The sequence below is a fragment of the Nicotiana tabacum genome, chromosome 17 (assembly GCF_000715075.1).
Source record: "Nicotiana tabacum cultivar K326 chromosome 17, ASM71507v2, whole genome shotgun sequence".
Taxonomy (NCBI): Eukaryota; Viridiplantae; Streptophyta; class Magnoliopsida; order Solanales; family Solanaceae; genus Nicotiana; species Nicotiana tabacum.
Genome location: NC_134096.1, coordinates 67,889,366 through 67,904,761, shown reverse-complemented (window position 1 = coordinate 67,904,761; position 15,396 = coordinate 67,889,366). Strand labels below are relative to the sequence as shown.

General features: G+C 39.5%; 1 protein-coding gene across 1 annotated transcript; it reads right to left on the bottom strand.

Annotated features, from left to right (window-relative positions):
• Window positions 1–115: 115 nt before the first annotated feature.
• LOC107764083 (mitochondrial import receptor subunit TOM20) lies at window positions 116–3,814 on the bottom strand. Its single transcript, XM_016582608.2, has 6 exons — window positions 3,586–3,814; window positions 3,323–3,401; window positions 2,826–2,995; window positions 2,695–2,742; window positions 739–825; window positions 116–421 (listed from the first exon to the last, which is right to left on the bottom strand). The coding sequence occupies exons 1-6, from the start codon at window positions 3,679–3,681 to the stop codon at window positions 293–295; spliced, it is 609 nt and encodes a 202-aa protein (XP_016438094.1). The 5' UTR covers window positions 3,682–3,814; the 3' UTR covers window positions 116–292.
• Window positions 3,815–15,396: the final 11,582 nt, after the last annotated feature.

Sequence of the window (15,396 nt, the reverse complement as noted above, 5' to 3'; positions counted from 1 at the left end):
TTTGTTACTCCTAGTAAGTCCTTTGCAACTAGGGATTGTGGTCAAGCGACATTTGTTGGCAACTACAGGGACGACATCTAGCTAAAACTATAACCAAGAAAGACAAGTAGATTAATTTGCATAAAAATATAGTAATGAATTAAAACCATAGGTCAAAGCAGAACTCCATGAAATATATCAAGAGAAAAAAAATGCTCTTATTTAATCTATTACACTAGCAAAAGTCTTAATTTCAGTAACTAAATGAAAAACTCTGAACATGTATCTTGGACAGTAAAGCTGTATTCTGGCTTCATTGTGGAGGAGGTGGCGGCGGCATATTAGATTTTGCAAATCCCACCCATGCAACAATACCAACTGCAAGTATTACCCATCCAAAAATGTCATACTTGAGATCACTGCTCTTCTTCTTTTTTGAACTCTGCAATGCAAGAATAGACACATAATGGTGAATAAGCAACAACAATTTGATAGAATGAAACTAAATTTGATGAAACCAGCAGAGTCGTAGCTTCAATACCAATCTTAGAGGACTTTTTATGTTTCAAATTAATTATCATGGAGGGTAAAGTAAAATGTTTAAAAGGCGTACAAAATGAAAGAGAAAAATAGGGCTCTGAAAGGAAAGTAATCATGACTTTGAAGAAATTTAAAATGAAGAAAAACAAGACGCATTAATCAGTACGATTAATGCAACTAAGGATAAGAGATTGCTCCTATCAAGAGATGGGGGTGTACCTTTGTGCTTGTCGATGTTGAAGGTTCTGGTCCCATAGCTTGTGGCATGGAACCCTGTTTGTGGATTTCCATGTGCAACTCTGGAGCCTAAACATAACGTAGAAGAATTATAATTGAGATTCCCAACCAGAAGACGAGACATTTCACGAGTAAAAATACCACAAACTTGGCAAAAAGGATAAACAAAAACAATCAAAAATTACCACAAGCAGCAACACCTAGTCGGGACATCTATGATAAGCTTGCTCGCTTTGAATAAACAGAATCACACACCAACATTATTTACCAAAGACAAAATGCAACTCAATTAAGAGTTACACTTCTCTAAATTCTTAGCCCGATAAAAGAATCCAACTGTATTGGTTTTTTTTTTCATAACAGGAAACAGGGTCAGACTAAAAAATGTTGAAACCAACTGGTTGTTAGATAGGCAAAGCTTCATCTATTCAGAACTCTCCAAAAACCACCATTCTCTACAAGGATTAGGAAGATACATGCAAACGAAGAAAAGTGAATCATCTTTTATAAGCAAGTACCGGTCCATGCCAGCAAACATTTGCTCAACGAAAACCAAGCAATCAGAAAGTAGGAAAATGTAGTCATCTTAGTACCTCATTAGTATGTGCAATAATTTTGACGATAAAAGTTAATATTGAACTTCATTACATTAAAATCCATTCGCATTGCAATAAATCGACATTTATATGCCCACATAATCTTATATGCAGAGCAAACATCTCCATCAAAGGATTGCTTTGCCATTGGAACATCCTCAACCAGCTTTTACCTTGCACTTCCCAATTCAGTCTGCCAATGATTTGGGGAATATACCAGCGGGGGAGAAATAAGGAAGAGAGGATTCAACAGAGACCACAAACAAAAGCCAAAAGATTAAAAGGATGTTTTCTGAATGGAAGATCAAAAGGATGTTTTCTGAATGGAAGATCAAAAGGATGTTTTTTGAATGGAAAACCAAAAGGATGTTAATGTGCATCTATATCATAGTAGCGCTTTCAGTGCCATCAGACCATTTGAATCAGGTCCATAATGCTTCCCGTATAGCTTACAAATTAAGATGCCTGGAGAGGGAAAAAAAAAATTCCTCTGAAAGCTTAATAAATCTTTAATACAGTAAATGCTGAATGTTAAATGTATAAAGAAATTAAGATGCCTAAAGCAGGGAAAAGCTTTTCCTTTGCAACCTTAGTAAATCTTTAATATAGTAAATTTGAATGTTTTCCGGACCCGTGGGATCCACTTCATCACCACCGAAACCAGAGAAATACCCAGCCAGCCTAGTAAACTCCGACGAAACCTTCTAAGGAATCTCACACCTCATAATTATGTGAATAACAACAGAATAAAATAAATACAGATGTAGCGAAAAAAAATTGCAGATTTGAGATTCTCCTTTTTTTCTGTTGGATAGGTAAATTCTGAAGTATACTGTCACTTGCTATATGGTGTTTAGTGCATCTTTGCTTCAGTTCTATTTCACCTCTCCTTTTTCTAAATTCCTTCTTCATTTTAGGGTCTTACGTATTATTTTTCCTTAGATGTTGCTACTTTTGTGAATTCCTAGCAATGTAAAAGAAGTGGGAACTGAATAGGAAGTCAAAAAGACCTCCAGAAACACAATTTCTTTATAAGGGACCTCCAAGAACAGAATTAGTACAATAACCAGTTCACTTAGCAACGCCACAGATATAGTATGTATAGCTGTATGAGCACACGCAATGAGGAATAACATATATCTTGATGGAAATTGCCTACTCTTCTTTTATAAGATAATTGCACTTATTGCATTTGGCTCAACCCCAAAGTTGAAAGGCTGTCTTACAATAACTGCCTTTTAAGTTGCTCAAGCATTCATTTGAAATACCTAAACGAAACATAAGGATGCAGAGGATAGAACATATCGAAAGTTAGCCCCCCATAAAAAAACAAGAGCTTCACCTTAGAGGTAACTTCCAAAGACTTGCGGTAAATGTCATTTCCTGGATCCTGCATTCAGAGGACCAAAAAGCTAAGGTGATTGCAACAGTAAGCACAAAATACACTTGGAATATCTGCTGAGAAATATATACCGCATCAACTGCCTGCTGAAAGCACTGAGTTGCTTTGTCAAAGTAAATCTTAGCCTCATCCATATCAGGAGTTAAAAACGCATGAGATGTATGTGCATTCCCCAAACACCAAAGAGTTTCATGCTTTTCGGGATTAACCTCCAATGCCTCCTCCAACTTTGAGGTTGCCTCTACAGAGTTAATTCACACCACGAATTAAACAACAAAAGATTGGACGATTAAGCAACAAAAAAGACGGACGAAAAAAGAGAATTTTAAAAACCCAAAGTACCAAAACAGCTCTGTCTTTAAGCATGGGAATAGAGATTGATTTGAATAAACAGCAAGCAAAAACAACATTTTTTTCGAAGTAAAACATTGTCTTGAATAAAATAAATAAAATTATCCGCCCAAATTCGTCTGCAAATATACTTATCGACGGCAGGAGATAGTCCATAAGAATCCAAATTTTAGCACTGTTTAATCAAAGCCAAAGATTCAAGTAGGTAGTGCAATACCAGAAATCATCTGTTTTGATTCAGGAACGGGCTGGAACTGTGATAATTCCAATAACGCGCCTCCCCATCTCGTTAAGTTCTGCATTTGTTGTTATATCAGAAACAATAGATTCAGTTTATTCAGGCAATATAGCATATAACTTACAAGTATAGAAACAATCAACTGGTGGAACACAAATAAACATAACTCTACATATATGCCTTAAAACTATAGTAGCAAATTATAAGTTTGAAATGAGAAGATAAAAAGGAGAAATACGCACATCAGCATCGAGTGGATTCTGAGCGTAGGTGGTTTCGGCAGTCTTACGAGCGTGCTCGAAGAAGAGAAGGCGATCGAACTCGCTTTGCATATCCATGTCCACTGTTACTTATGACCTTACTATTTTTGTTAGGGTTCTAGAAAATTCCTCTTTCCCTATTCCTAATGGCGGCCCTTGCTTGCTTGAAACTTAAAAATCTAAGACAGTATGCTACGTCAACTTGTACTACAACACAGCTTGGGACACGTCAGGGGTATGAAAAAATATAGTGGGCTTGAGTACTGGGCTTTAATATGGGAAAATTATGCTATACACCGATAGAAGACAAAACAATTACCCGTATCTATCCATGTTTATTTTTTTTACATTTTTTACCTATGCGGTACAATTATTTTACTCGCTCTACCCATTCTTACTTTACCATTGTTTAGCATGAAAGCTCATGTTCTCATAGATTCATTCATGCACCTTTTTATATCTTTTAAATGCATCACATTTTTTCAATATTTTTCATTATCTTATCATAATAATACTAATTAAAAAATAATATAATATTTATTAAATAATATAGAATATTATAAAAAATATATGAGTTTGGAGAAAACAAAAGGATATTATTATTATTATTAAAAAGATATACATCAATGTTTATGCTCGCACATTTAATAGCATATGTAGAAAGTAAATTAGCTAATACTGAATTTTATTTCAACGTATGCCAAGAAACTTTTTTTTAAAGAAATTTTATTTTCCTCGGCTCTTCTTTTCTTTATTTTGTTTTGTCCTTTGACATAATTTATCTTTTCCCTTTTTGTCTTTTTATTTTTCTTGAAAAAGTCAAATCCACCATTGATGGACTTGAAGCTTGAAACTCATATATTGGCGTGGAAGTGAGGCTTGAATCACAGGTCATACCAAGTAGTGGCAGTTTCAAGTACCTTGGGTCGGTTATACAGAGGGGAGGGGAGGGGAGATTGACGAGGATGTCACACACCGTATTGGGGTGGGGTAGATGAAGTGGAGGTTAGCATCTGGAGTCTTGTGTGATAAGAGAGTGCCACCGATACTCAAAGGTAAGTTTTACAAAGCGGTGGTTAGACCGACCATGATGTATGGGGTTGAGTGTTGGCATATTAAAAACTCACATATTCAGAAGATGAAAGTAGTAGAAATGAAGATGTTGAGGTGGATGTGCAGTCACGCTAGGATGGATAAGATTAGGAATGAAGATATTCATGAGAAGGTGGGTGTGACTCCCATTGATGACAAGATACGGGAAGCAGGGCTCAAATGGTTCAGACACGTACAAAGGAGAAGCCTAGATGCTCCGGTAAGGAGGTGTGAGCGGCTAGCTTTGGAGGGCACGAGAAGGGGTAGAGGACGACCTAAGAAGTATTGCGGAGGGGTGATCAGGCAGGACATGGCGAAGCTTCAGATTTTTGAGGTGTCACGACCCAACATCCATTAAGGGTCGTGATGGCGCCTAACACTGCTGTCAAGCAAGCCAACAATTAAATGATTTACTTCATTGCTCATCTAGTATTTTTGAAATCATGATTTTTCTTCAATTAAATAGTAAGAAATAAAATTTACAGAGTAAATGACAATATCCTTACAACTTTAATACAGAATAACCCAAAAGCATCCCCAAAACCCGGTGTCACAAGTGCATGAGTATTAACTAGGAAGTATGATAAAATACGACATATGTTTAGAATACAAAACTAGACAGGGAAAATGTAAAATAACTTGGATGGAGACTCTGTGCGTGCTACGATCTCGTAACGTGGAATGCAGCTCACCTGAGTCCCCGCAATAATCGTGCCTCTGCACCCATAGGGCCACTAGACATAAATGCACCTGCATAAAAAAATGGGTATGAGTATGTAAATCAATGCGTACCCAGTAAGTATCCATTCTAACCCCGAAGAAGTAGTGATGAGGGGTCGACTCCGACACTTATTATGGATTAACAATAAAATATCGATAATATAATTAGACATGGATTGTATAGAACGGTTGCAAACTCAATAACATGAAGTAAGTAAACAATTCTTTTGTTAATAGGAAATTTTAAAATTTATTTTCATCATTTAGCATTTTATATCTCAGGCCAATGAAGCAATATCAATTATTATAAATTCCAAAGCAACCAATTCAATCATGCGCAAATCATGTCGAGGTCGTATGGCCCGATCCAACATAAATATTTAAATTGTGCACTGCCGATGGTCGAACGGCGTGAATCATAGATGCATCTATCTGCTACCGAGGCGTTCGGCCCGCTCCACAAAAGAAAAAACATATTAAACAACCAATTCAAGATTTATTAAGAGGCAAATATTTCAAGAATTATAAATTCTCATTTAACGATCAAGTAAATGAAGTTTAACCTTTTTACTATTCCTTTATCGAGTTTCTAAATGTTTTAAACAGTTAAATTAACAAGTAGGGCGCAAACATCGCAAGTACAACATGATATGGGTCCTAGACTACCGGGACAGAAGTATAATAGTAGCTACGCACGGACTCTCGTCACCCCGTGCGTACGTAGCCCCCACAAATAGAAGCATATAATAATTTGATTCACCTATGGGGTTAATTCTCTCTTACAAGGTTAGAAAGGAGACTTACCTCGCTCCGAAGTTCCATAACCGGCTCTAAAGCCTTTCCAACAACTCAAACCAATGACCATCGCTACAAAACTAGTCAATAAATATGCAAATCCATAAATGTATACTCTAATACTCATTATAATTCAATTTACAACAATTCCCAACTCTGCTCGAAAAGTCGATAAAATCACCCTCGGGCCCACGTGCCCGGATTTCAAAAATTTTCAAAAATAAACTTTACCCATAACACCCCGAAGTCAAATATATAATTTATTCTAAATTCCATATCCAATTTCGTGGTCAAAATCCAAAAATACCAATTTATAGGTTTTTCTTCAAAATCTCAATTTTCTACAAATTTTCATGTCTAAATCCATATATAATCTAAGTATTTAACTTGCAATACGTGAGAATCACTTACCTTGACATAGATGATGAAGATGGAGCTCCAAAATCGCTCCAAGACCGGCTCCCATGGCGAAAATAAAGTAAAAATGGCCAAAATTCCGTTTTAAAACAACTCGCTGCCCAGAAATCACTCTTCGCGTTCGCGACCCCCTGATCGCGTTCGTGAAGGCCAGCTGCCCTGCCCCTTCACGTTCGCATTCCCATCTTTGCATTCGCGTAGGCCAAACAGCCTTAGGCCCAGCTCCCTCCCCTTCTTCTTCGCGTTCGCATTGCCTTGTCTGCGTTCGCGAAGGCTAAATCTCAGCAGCCTCAAAGTCCTTCTTCGCGAACACGGGACTCCCTTTGCGTTCGCGAAGGAGGAAACCAGACACCAACACAACAGTTCCAAAACAGCGCGAAATGATCCGAAACCATCCCGAAATACACCCAAGGCCCCCGCGACCCCGTCCAATCACACAAACTAGTCCCATAACATAACACGCACCTGCTCGAGGCCTCACATCACATCAAACAACATCAAAATTACGAATCACACCCCAATTCAAGTTTCATGAGCTTTGGGACTTCAAACTTCAACATTTGATGTCGAAACCTATCAAATCACGTCCGATTGACCTTAAATTTTGCACACAAGTCACATTCGACATTACGGACCTACTCCAACTTCCGGAATCGAAATCCGACCTTGATATCAAAAAGTCAACTCCAAGTTAAACTTCTCAAAAACCTTCAAACTTCTAACTTTAGCCAAATGACCCCGAAATGACCTATAAATCTCCAAATCCACTTCCGGACGTGCTCCAAATACCAGAATCACCATACATAGTTATTCCCTGACTCGGAATCCCAAACGGACATTGATAACATTGAAATACACCTCAACCCAACTTTATGGAATTCTTCCAAAATGCCAACTTCCACAATAAGTGTCGAAACGCTCTCGGGTCATCCAAAACCCGATCCGGGCATACCCCCAAGTCCAAAAATTATCATACGAATATGTTGAAACCTTCAAATCCCGATTCCGAGGTCTTTTACTCAAAAATTACACTTTAGTCAATTCTTCCAACTTAAAGCTTCCGAAATGAGAACCTTTCTTTCCAAATAAACTTCGAACTTTCTGAAATTCAATTCCGATCACGCGTACAAGTCATAATACCTGAAGTGAAGCTGATCATGGCCTCAAGCCATCGAACGACGCACTAGAGCTCAAAACGACCGGTCGGGTCGTTACATTCTCTCTACTTAAACATACGTTCATCCTCGAACGTGCTAAGAACTGCTCTGGAGTTGTCCAAAATCATTGTTTAACACCTCGTGCATCTACCCATGCTACCACAACTCAGTTGAGCACATTGGCTCGATCCAATATGAAGATCCTCCCATTTATTTAGGCAAATAAGCCTTAGGGGCAAATTCCAACATATGAAATTCTCTACCAGGTCTGCTTCCAACATACGAATACCGTATCAATCACTACACGATGTACCAATACATGATTGTATAATCTTACTGAATTCACACCATGCACCGCATAATTCACATGACCATAATAACATTCTATGATAACAACGGCCGGAATCCCACGAATCTGATGCCCACAATACACTTCACGATGCGTAGAAGTCCTATTTCAACTCTCGCAATACTACCATGACAAAAGTGATGTATGGAAACTCATAACCATTTGCCGAATCACAATTCATGGAGTCTCTCCTCCTGACGAGAACCATCACCTCATTCTGGACTGAATATCGGTATTTACTCTTTAAGGTGCCTCATATAAACCTGATTGCACTGATCCCAGGTCCAATAACCTCGCCTCACCCATTATAAGTTGCTCAAGCAATAAGCCACCACAGACACTACCAAAAGTCTCATATGATGCCACTATGTGCCAACAAGCCACAACTCGAATGTGATATATAAGGAAAATGAACTCTGAAAATAACCACTTAACCTACGCAACTAATTTAAACAACCGAAAAGATGTTATGAACCTTCCTCAGAAAATGAGAAGAAAAACACAGAAAAGTAGCTACAAGAAACTGTACTCAACATCACATTGTTGCGGCGTGCAACCCGATCCACACATGATACCGTTGCGTCGTGCAACCTGATCCAACCATGATACCCGTGGCGGCGTGCCATCCGATCCAAACAACATACCCGTGGCGGCGTGCCACCCGATCCACATATAATAATCTAAAGAAAACACATATCGAGCCGTAACGTTTATACTCACGAAATGCCCGAATATCAACCATAAGCACGCCAAGTGCATAATACAAATCCTGGGGAGACGGGTAGCGTCATACGCTATAAAACTCAAGCACAACTAAGGTGCGATATATGATCTGCATCTTGAGAGCCATCCTGCTCACATAACACCACCGTTATGCGGGACCTCAACATATTGTACAAATAATCAAATTGTCTCACGACCCACATGGCACAATAGAGTATTACATGAAATAGCTGGAGACGAAATTAACATCCCACGCCCGAATACTCTTTCATAGGGAATGTTATGCTGAATGAACACACCATGCTGATGTAGAATACACATCCACATCTGGACCCATCAACGGACCTCAAATCGATTCTGATCATACCATGCTTGGGCAAATAACCTCTCAAGAATCCACAATGACATTTTTCCCATGACATACAAGAACAGTTGTCGAATACGGAACAAACTTCCACAATTCACAATCAACTGAATAGAGCGCCTTTCAGGCCTAAACTCTCACATTAACGATAGTACCAAAATCTCCATACTTGGTTTCAATCTTTAATCAATCAAGTGACTACACATCACACTTATACAATCTTCCTGTGGGATGCGCTCCCACGACCTTCCGCACCAGGTAACAAGTCTGCACGTCCATACCACCGACCACACTAATGATGTAAAGCAATTTAAGAATCCGCGCAAATCAGTACACAAAGCCTCTTACACGGACACCGATCTCAGGTGACGCTAAAGACAATACCAGCTGATTCTAACTATCTGAATTCTTTCCTGCTCGTCCGAGCTCGTGACATTCTTGTCGACACCAAACTACAACCTTGATCCTCAACTTCAAATTCCCAAGCCGCTCACTGCACCTAACATGCCAATACGTGATAGTATAAGAATTTCATCATAACTCCTGAACTACTAGTAGGATACACACTTCATCATGTATGAACCTTTCACTTAACTCATTTTAGGAGAACCATTGCAACACGCTACTGAATTCCCATGACCGCAGAAAATACAATCCTCAAGTAGTGGTCTAAACCACCATAACTCTTCCGGGATCCATTTACACATGACAAGCTATTATAATCGAATACCTCCAAATATATCAAATCACGGTGGTTATCAAGTCTCCCACGTACCATTACAATTAACATGTATAACTCAACACACTGAAGGAACTGATCATTGCCACCATCATGCCAATTCAACTATTACTAACCGATCCGACTTCTTCTAATTTACTCCAGACTTGCCTTCGGAATAATAATAGCTCCCTTCAAAATATAACGAACCCAATCCGCACTCATCCTGAGTGACCCTATTTCACGAGACCACGTTGACTCAAAACTCACGAACTAACTCATACCCTCGTTATACGTACATTCGCATCTTCATCTTGTACACCCATTACGATACTTCTTCTATGAATCCGAAGGTATTTTCTCCCATTCCTCCAATGCTACACCGCAGAACGAAGATAACATAGAACACTTCAAGCCCATTTCATAATCCACTGCAACAGCTCGATACTTAACCATACCACGGACTCGAAATCCTTAGGCACCGCACTGTAATTTTTGAACTTACTAGGACCATTGTTGAGAGTCACCCACTCTGACTTGTTCCCGAATATAAGCCAAACTCTCGTGCTCTGCCAACACGTGAATACCCTATCAAGGAAGCACCCAACTGAATTCTCCTCCCTTGTACATTACTCTCACTAGAAGCAGAAACTTTGAGTCTTATCAAAACTGAACATGAATCAATAAGGCCCAAGTATAGCACACATTCCTCAAATCCTTTTCTCAAATTACCACTGATATTTTCTTTCCTTAGTCGTAATAACCCACCAATACACCGATAACCAGAAACTGCACAAGTAGACAACCATGCAATCCAATCATAGACGGTGGATCACTCCCACTTAGCTTGAAGCTACAATTTCATAACCCTGGAACCTACCAAGATTCCTTCTTCTTCATTGACATGACCTCGCGCAATCGACCCGCCAAATTCCTCGAAATCTTCCTGTTAACCATTTCATGAACACTCTGAATCACTAGCCATATTTATATATTCGACCTCTTACCGGATAGCCAGTAAAATTCTTCGTAGAAGCTTCATCAACACCACACAACCGCTAACCTGCTCACAGGAGATATCCCAACTATGGAAATTCCATGCCGACCTCTTTCAACGATGCTGCACCGAGTATAATTACTATGAAACCGATAAACCCTCCTGAGCCCGTGCTCATTCACCAGCTGTACAAGTTCGTTCACTCTCCATTGACATAAACTAAAGGTGGGACGATACATTCCAATCCAAGTCATGTTGCCTTCCTCTTTATATTAAGCAACTCCCTCCCGTCGTATCCAACCTTCCTCAGTAGTAGCCAATATTCCAAATTAGTCCGTAGTCCTAGTCATTGTCCACCATGAATCCCAAATCACTCTAAACTTTCCTCAAGGTGTGTAGCTATCCTACCACAGAACCCATATGCTACTCTGTTACTTTGGTTTAGCCCTCTCATTTAAGCAACTCCTCAACTTTTGCTTTTCATACTTGACCTTCTAGCAATTCCACCACCGCAAAACACCTCCCACATGTCCTTCCTCACCCTTCGCTGCCCAATTGTTGCCTCAAATCCGAATATATCTCTGTAACATCCGAACAAATGAGTCGTTACCAACCCTAAACCTCTTAGAAGATCATCTTCCTCGAGCCATCAATACTAGAAGTACCAATTCGATTCCGAAATCGCTACACTTCGTTATCTCTAACAACCGCATCTCAGGCACTACTTCACAATACCCTGCCCGGAAGGCAATTTGAAGAAGACCATAGCATCGACAAACATTAACGCGTTCAACAAGGACGATGACACCACAATACAATTGAGAACTCTACCACGCTCGAAAATATCAGGTCTTGTTACTCCATCATCCCAAACCTGAATATTCATAGTACGATTGCCTTTCCTTTGCTGAAATTAAACGCTGAACCTCTACATCATGCACTGAGAAATCCTCCTTTCAAGTCATTTACTATATCGACACATAAACGAGCACCCCACCATTACATCAACACCGTGAGATAATAACTCATGAACATCACAACAACCTGTGCATAGCCTCAAAACTATCTGAAATCTAGCTACAGAGCTGAAATGACAGAACCCCTTTCCGCAAGAAGACAATAATAATTTGCTCGAATGCGCAGCGATCTATAGTACCATTAAAAATCTTCGATTCCTAATTGATAACAAGCGCTTCACGTCGCATAAGATTGAGTAGGAAGGAAATAAAGACATAAGCATCAAAGGAAACAAATCGCACGATGAGGAATCAAGAAAGTAAATTAGCTAATACTGAATTTTATTTCAACGTATGCCAAGAAACCTTTTTTAAAGAAATTTTATTTTCCTCGGCTCATCTTTTCTTTATTTTGTTTTGTCCTTTGACATAATTTATCTTTTCCCTTTTTGTCTTTTTATTTTTCTTAAAAAAGTCAAATCCACCATTGATGGACTTGAAGCTTGAAACTCATATATTGGCGTGGAAGTGAAGCTTGAATCACAGGTCATACCAAGTAGTGGCAGTTTCAAGTACCTTGGGTCGGTTATACAGAGGGGAGGGGAGGGGAGATTGACGAGGATGTCACACACCGTATTGGGGTGGGGTAGATGAAGTGGAGGTTAGCATCTGGAGTCTTGTGTGATAAGAGAGTGCCACCGATACTCAAAGGTAAGTTTTACAAAGCGGTGGTTAGACCGGCCATGATGTATGGGATTGAGTGTTGGCATGTTAAAAACTCACATATCCAGAAGATGAAAGTAGCATAAATGAGGATGTTGAGGTGGATGTGCGGTCACTCTAGGATGGATAAGATTAGGAATGAAGATATTCATGAGAAGGTGGGTGTGGCTCCCATTGATTACAAGATGCGGGAAGCAGGGCTCAAATGGTTCAGACACGTACAAAGGAGAAGCCTAGATGCTCCGATAAGGAGGTGTGAGCGGCTAGCTTTGGAGGGCACGAGAAGGGGTAGAGGACGGCCTAAGAAGTATTGGGGAGGGGTGATCAGGCAGGACATGGCGAGGCTTCAGATTTCCGAGGTGTCACGACCCAACATCCATTAAGGGTCGTGATGGCGCCTAACACTGCTGTCAAGCAAGCCAACAATTAAATGATTTACTTCATTGCACATCTAGTATTTTTGAAATCATGATTTTTCTTCAATTAAATAGTAAGGAATAAAATTTACAGAGTAAATGACAATATCCTTACAACTTTAATACAGAACAACACAAAAGCATCCCCAAAACCCGGTGTCACAAGTGCATGAGTATTAACTAGGAAGTATGATAAAATACGACATATGTTTAGAATACAAAACTAGACAGGGAAAATGTAAAATAACTTGGATGGATACTCTGTGCGTGTTGCGATCTTGTAACGTGGAATGCAGCTCACCTGAGTCCCCGCAATAATCGTGCCTCTGCGCCCATGGGGCCATTAGATATAAATGCACCTGCATAAAAAAATAGGTATGGGTATGTAAATCAACGCGTACCCAGTAAGTATCCATTCTAACCCCGAAGAAGTAGTGATGAGGGGTCAACTTCGACACTTACTATGGATTAACAATAAAATATCGATAATATAATTAGACATGGATTGTATAGAACGGTTGTAAACTCAATAACATGAAGTAAGTAAACAATTCTTTTGTTAATAGGAAATTTTAAAATTTATTTTCATCATTTAGCATTTTGTATCTCAGGCCAATGAAGCAATATCAATTATTATAAATTCCAAAGCAACCAATTCAATCATGCGCAAATTATGTCGAGGTCGTATGGCCCGATCCAACATAAATATTTAAATTGTGCACTGCCGATGGTCGAACGGCATGAACCATAGATGCATCTATCTGCTACCGAGGCGTTTGGCCCGCTCCACAAAAGAGAAAACACATTAAACAACCAATTCAAGATTTATTAAGGGGCAAATATTGCAAGAATTACAAATTCTCATTTAACGATCAAGTAAATGAAGTTTAACCTTTTTACTATTCCTTTATCAAGTTTCTAAATGTTTTAAAAAGTTAAATTAACAAGTAGGGCACAAACATCGCAAGTACAACATGATATGAGTCCTAGACTACCGGGACAGAAGTATAATAGTAGCTACGCACGGACTCTTGTCACCTCGTGCGTACGTAGCCCCCACAAATAGAAGCACATAATAATTTGATTCACCTATGGGATTAATTCTCTTTTACAAGATTAGAAAGGAGACTTACCTCGCTCCGAAGTTCCATAACCGGCTCCAAAGCCTTTCCAACAACTCAAACCAATGACCATCGCTACAAAACTAGTCAATAAATGTGAAAATCCATAAATGTATACTCTAATACTCATTATAATTCAATTTACAACAATTCCCAACACTACTGGAAAAGTCAATAAAATCACCCTCGGGCCCACGTGCCCGGATTTCGAAATTTTTCAAAAATAAACTTTACCCATAACACCCCGAAGTCAAATATATAATTTATTCTAAATTCCATGTCCAATTTCGTGGTCAAAATCCAAAAATACCAATTTATAGGTTTTTCTTCAAAATCTCAATTTTCTACAAATTTTCATGTCTAAATCCATATATAATCCAAGTATTTAACTTGCAATACGTGAGAATCACTTACCTTGACATAGATGATGAAGATGGAGCTCCAAAATCGCTCCAAGACCGGCTCCCATGGCGGAAATAAAGTGAAAATGGCCAAAATCTTGTTTTAAAACAACTCGCTGCCCAGAAATCACTCTTCGCGTTCGCGACCCCCTGATCGCGTTCGTGAAGGCCAGCTGCCCTGCCCCTTCGCGTTCGCGTTCCCATCTTCGCGTTCGCGTAGGCCAAACAGCCTTAGGCCCAGCTCCATCCCTTTCTTCTTCGCGTTCGCGTTGCCTTGTCCACGTTCGCGAAGGCTAAATCTCAGCACCCTCAAAGTCCTTCTTCGCGAACACGGGACTCCCTTTGCGTTTGCGAAGGAGGAAACCAGACACCAACACAACAGTTCCAAAATAGCGCGAAATGATCCGAAATACACCCAAGGCCCCCGGGACCCCGTCCAATCACACAAATTAGTCCCATAACATAACACGTACCTGCTCGAGGCCTCACATCACATCAAATAATATCAAAATTATGAATCACACCCCAATTCAAGTTTCATGAGCTTTGGGACTTCAAACTTCTACATTCGATGTCGAAACCTATCAAATCACGTCCGATTGACCTTAAATTTTGCACACAAGTCACATTCGACATTACGGACCTACTCCAACTTCCGGAATCGATATCCGACCTTGATATCAAAAAGTCAACTCCAGGTCAAACTTCTCAAAAACCTTCAAACTTCTAACTTTAGCCAAATGACCCCGAAATGACCTACAAATCTCCAAATCCACTTTCGGACGCGCTCCAAATACCAGAATCACCATACATAGTTATTCCCTGACTCGGAATCCCAAACGGA

What these genes read in the sequence shown, in the direction of transcription:
- LOC107764083 (XM_016582608.2), bottom strand. Translation starts at nt 3,681, where the DNA reads ATGGATATGCAAAGCGAGTTCGATCGCCTTCTCTTCTTCGAGCACGCT. An exon ending in ATCAAAACAGATGATTTCTG is followed by an intron (nt 2,996 to 3,322) that starts GTATTGCACTAC and finishes TTAACTCTGTAG; the next exon opens with AGGCAACCTCAAAGTTGGAG. An exon ending in TTCAGCAGGCAGTTGATGCG is followed by an intron (nt 2,743 to 2,825) that starts GTATATATTTCT and finishes CTCTGAATGCAG; the next exon opens with GATCCAGGAAATGACATTTA.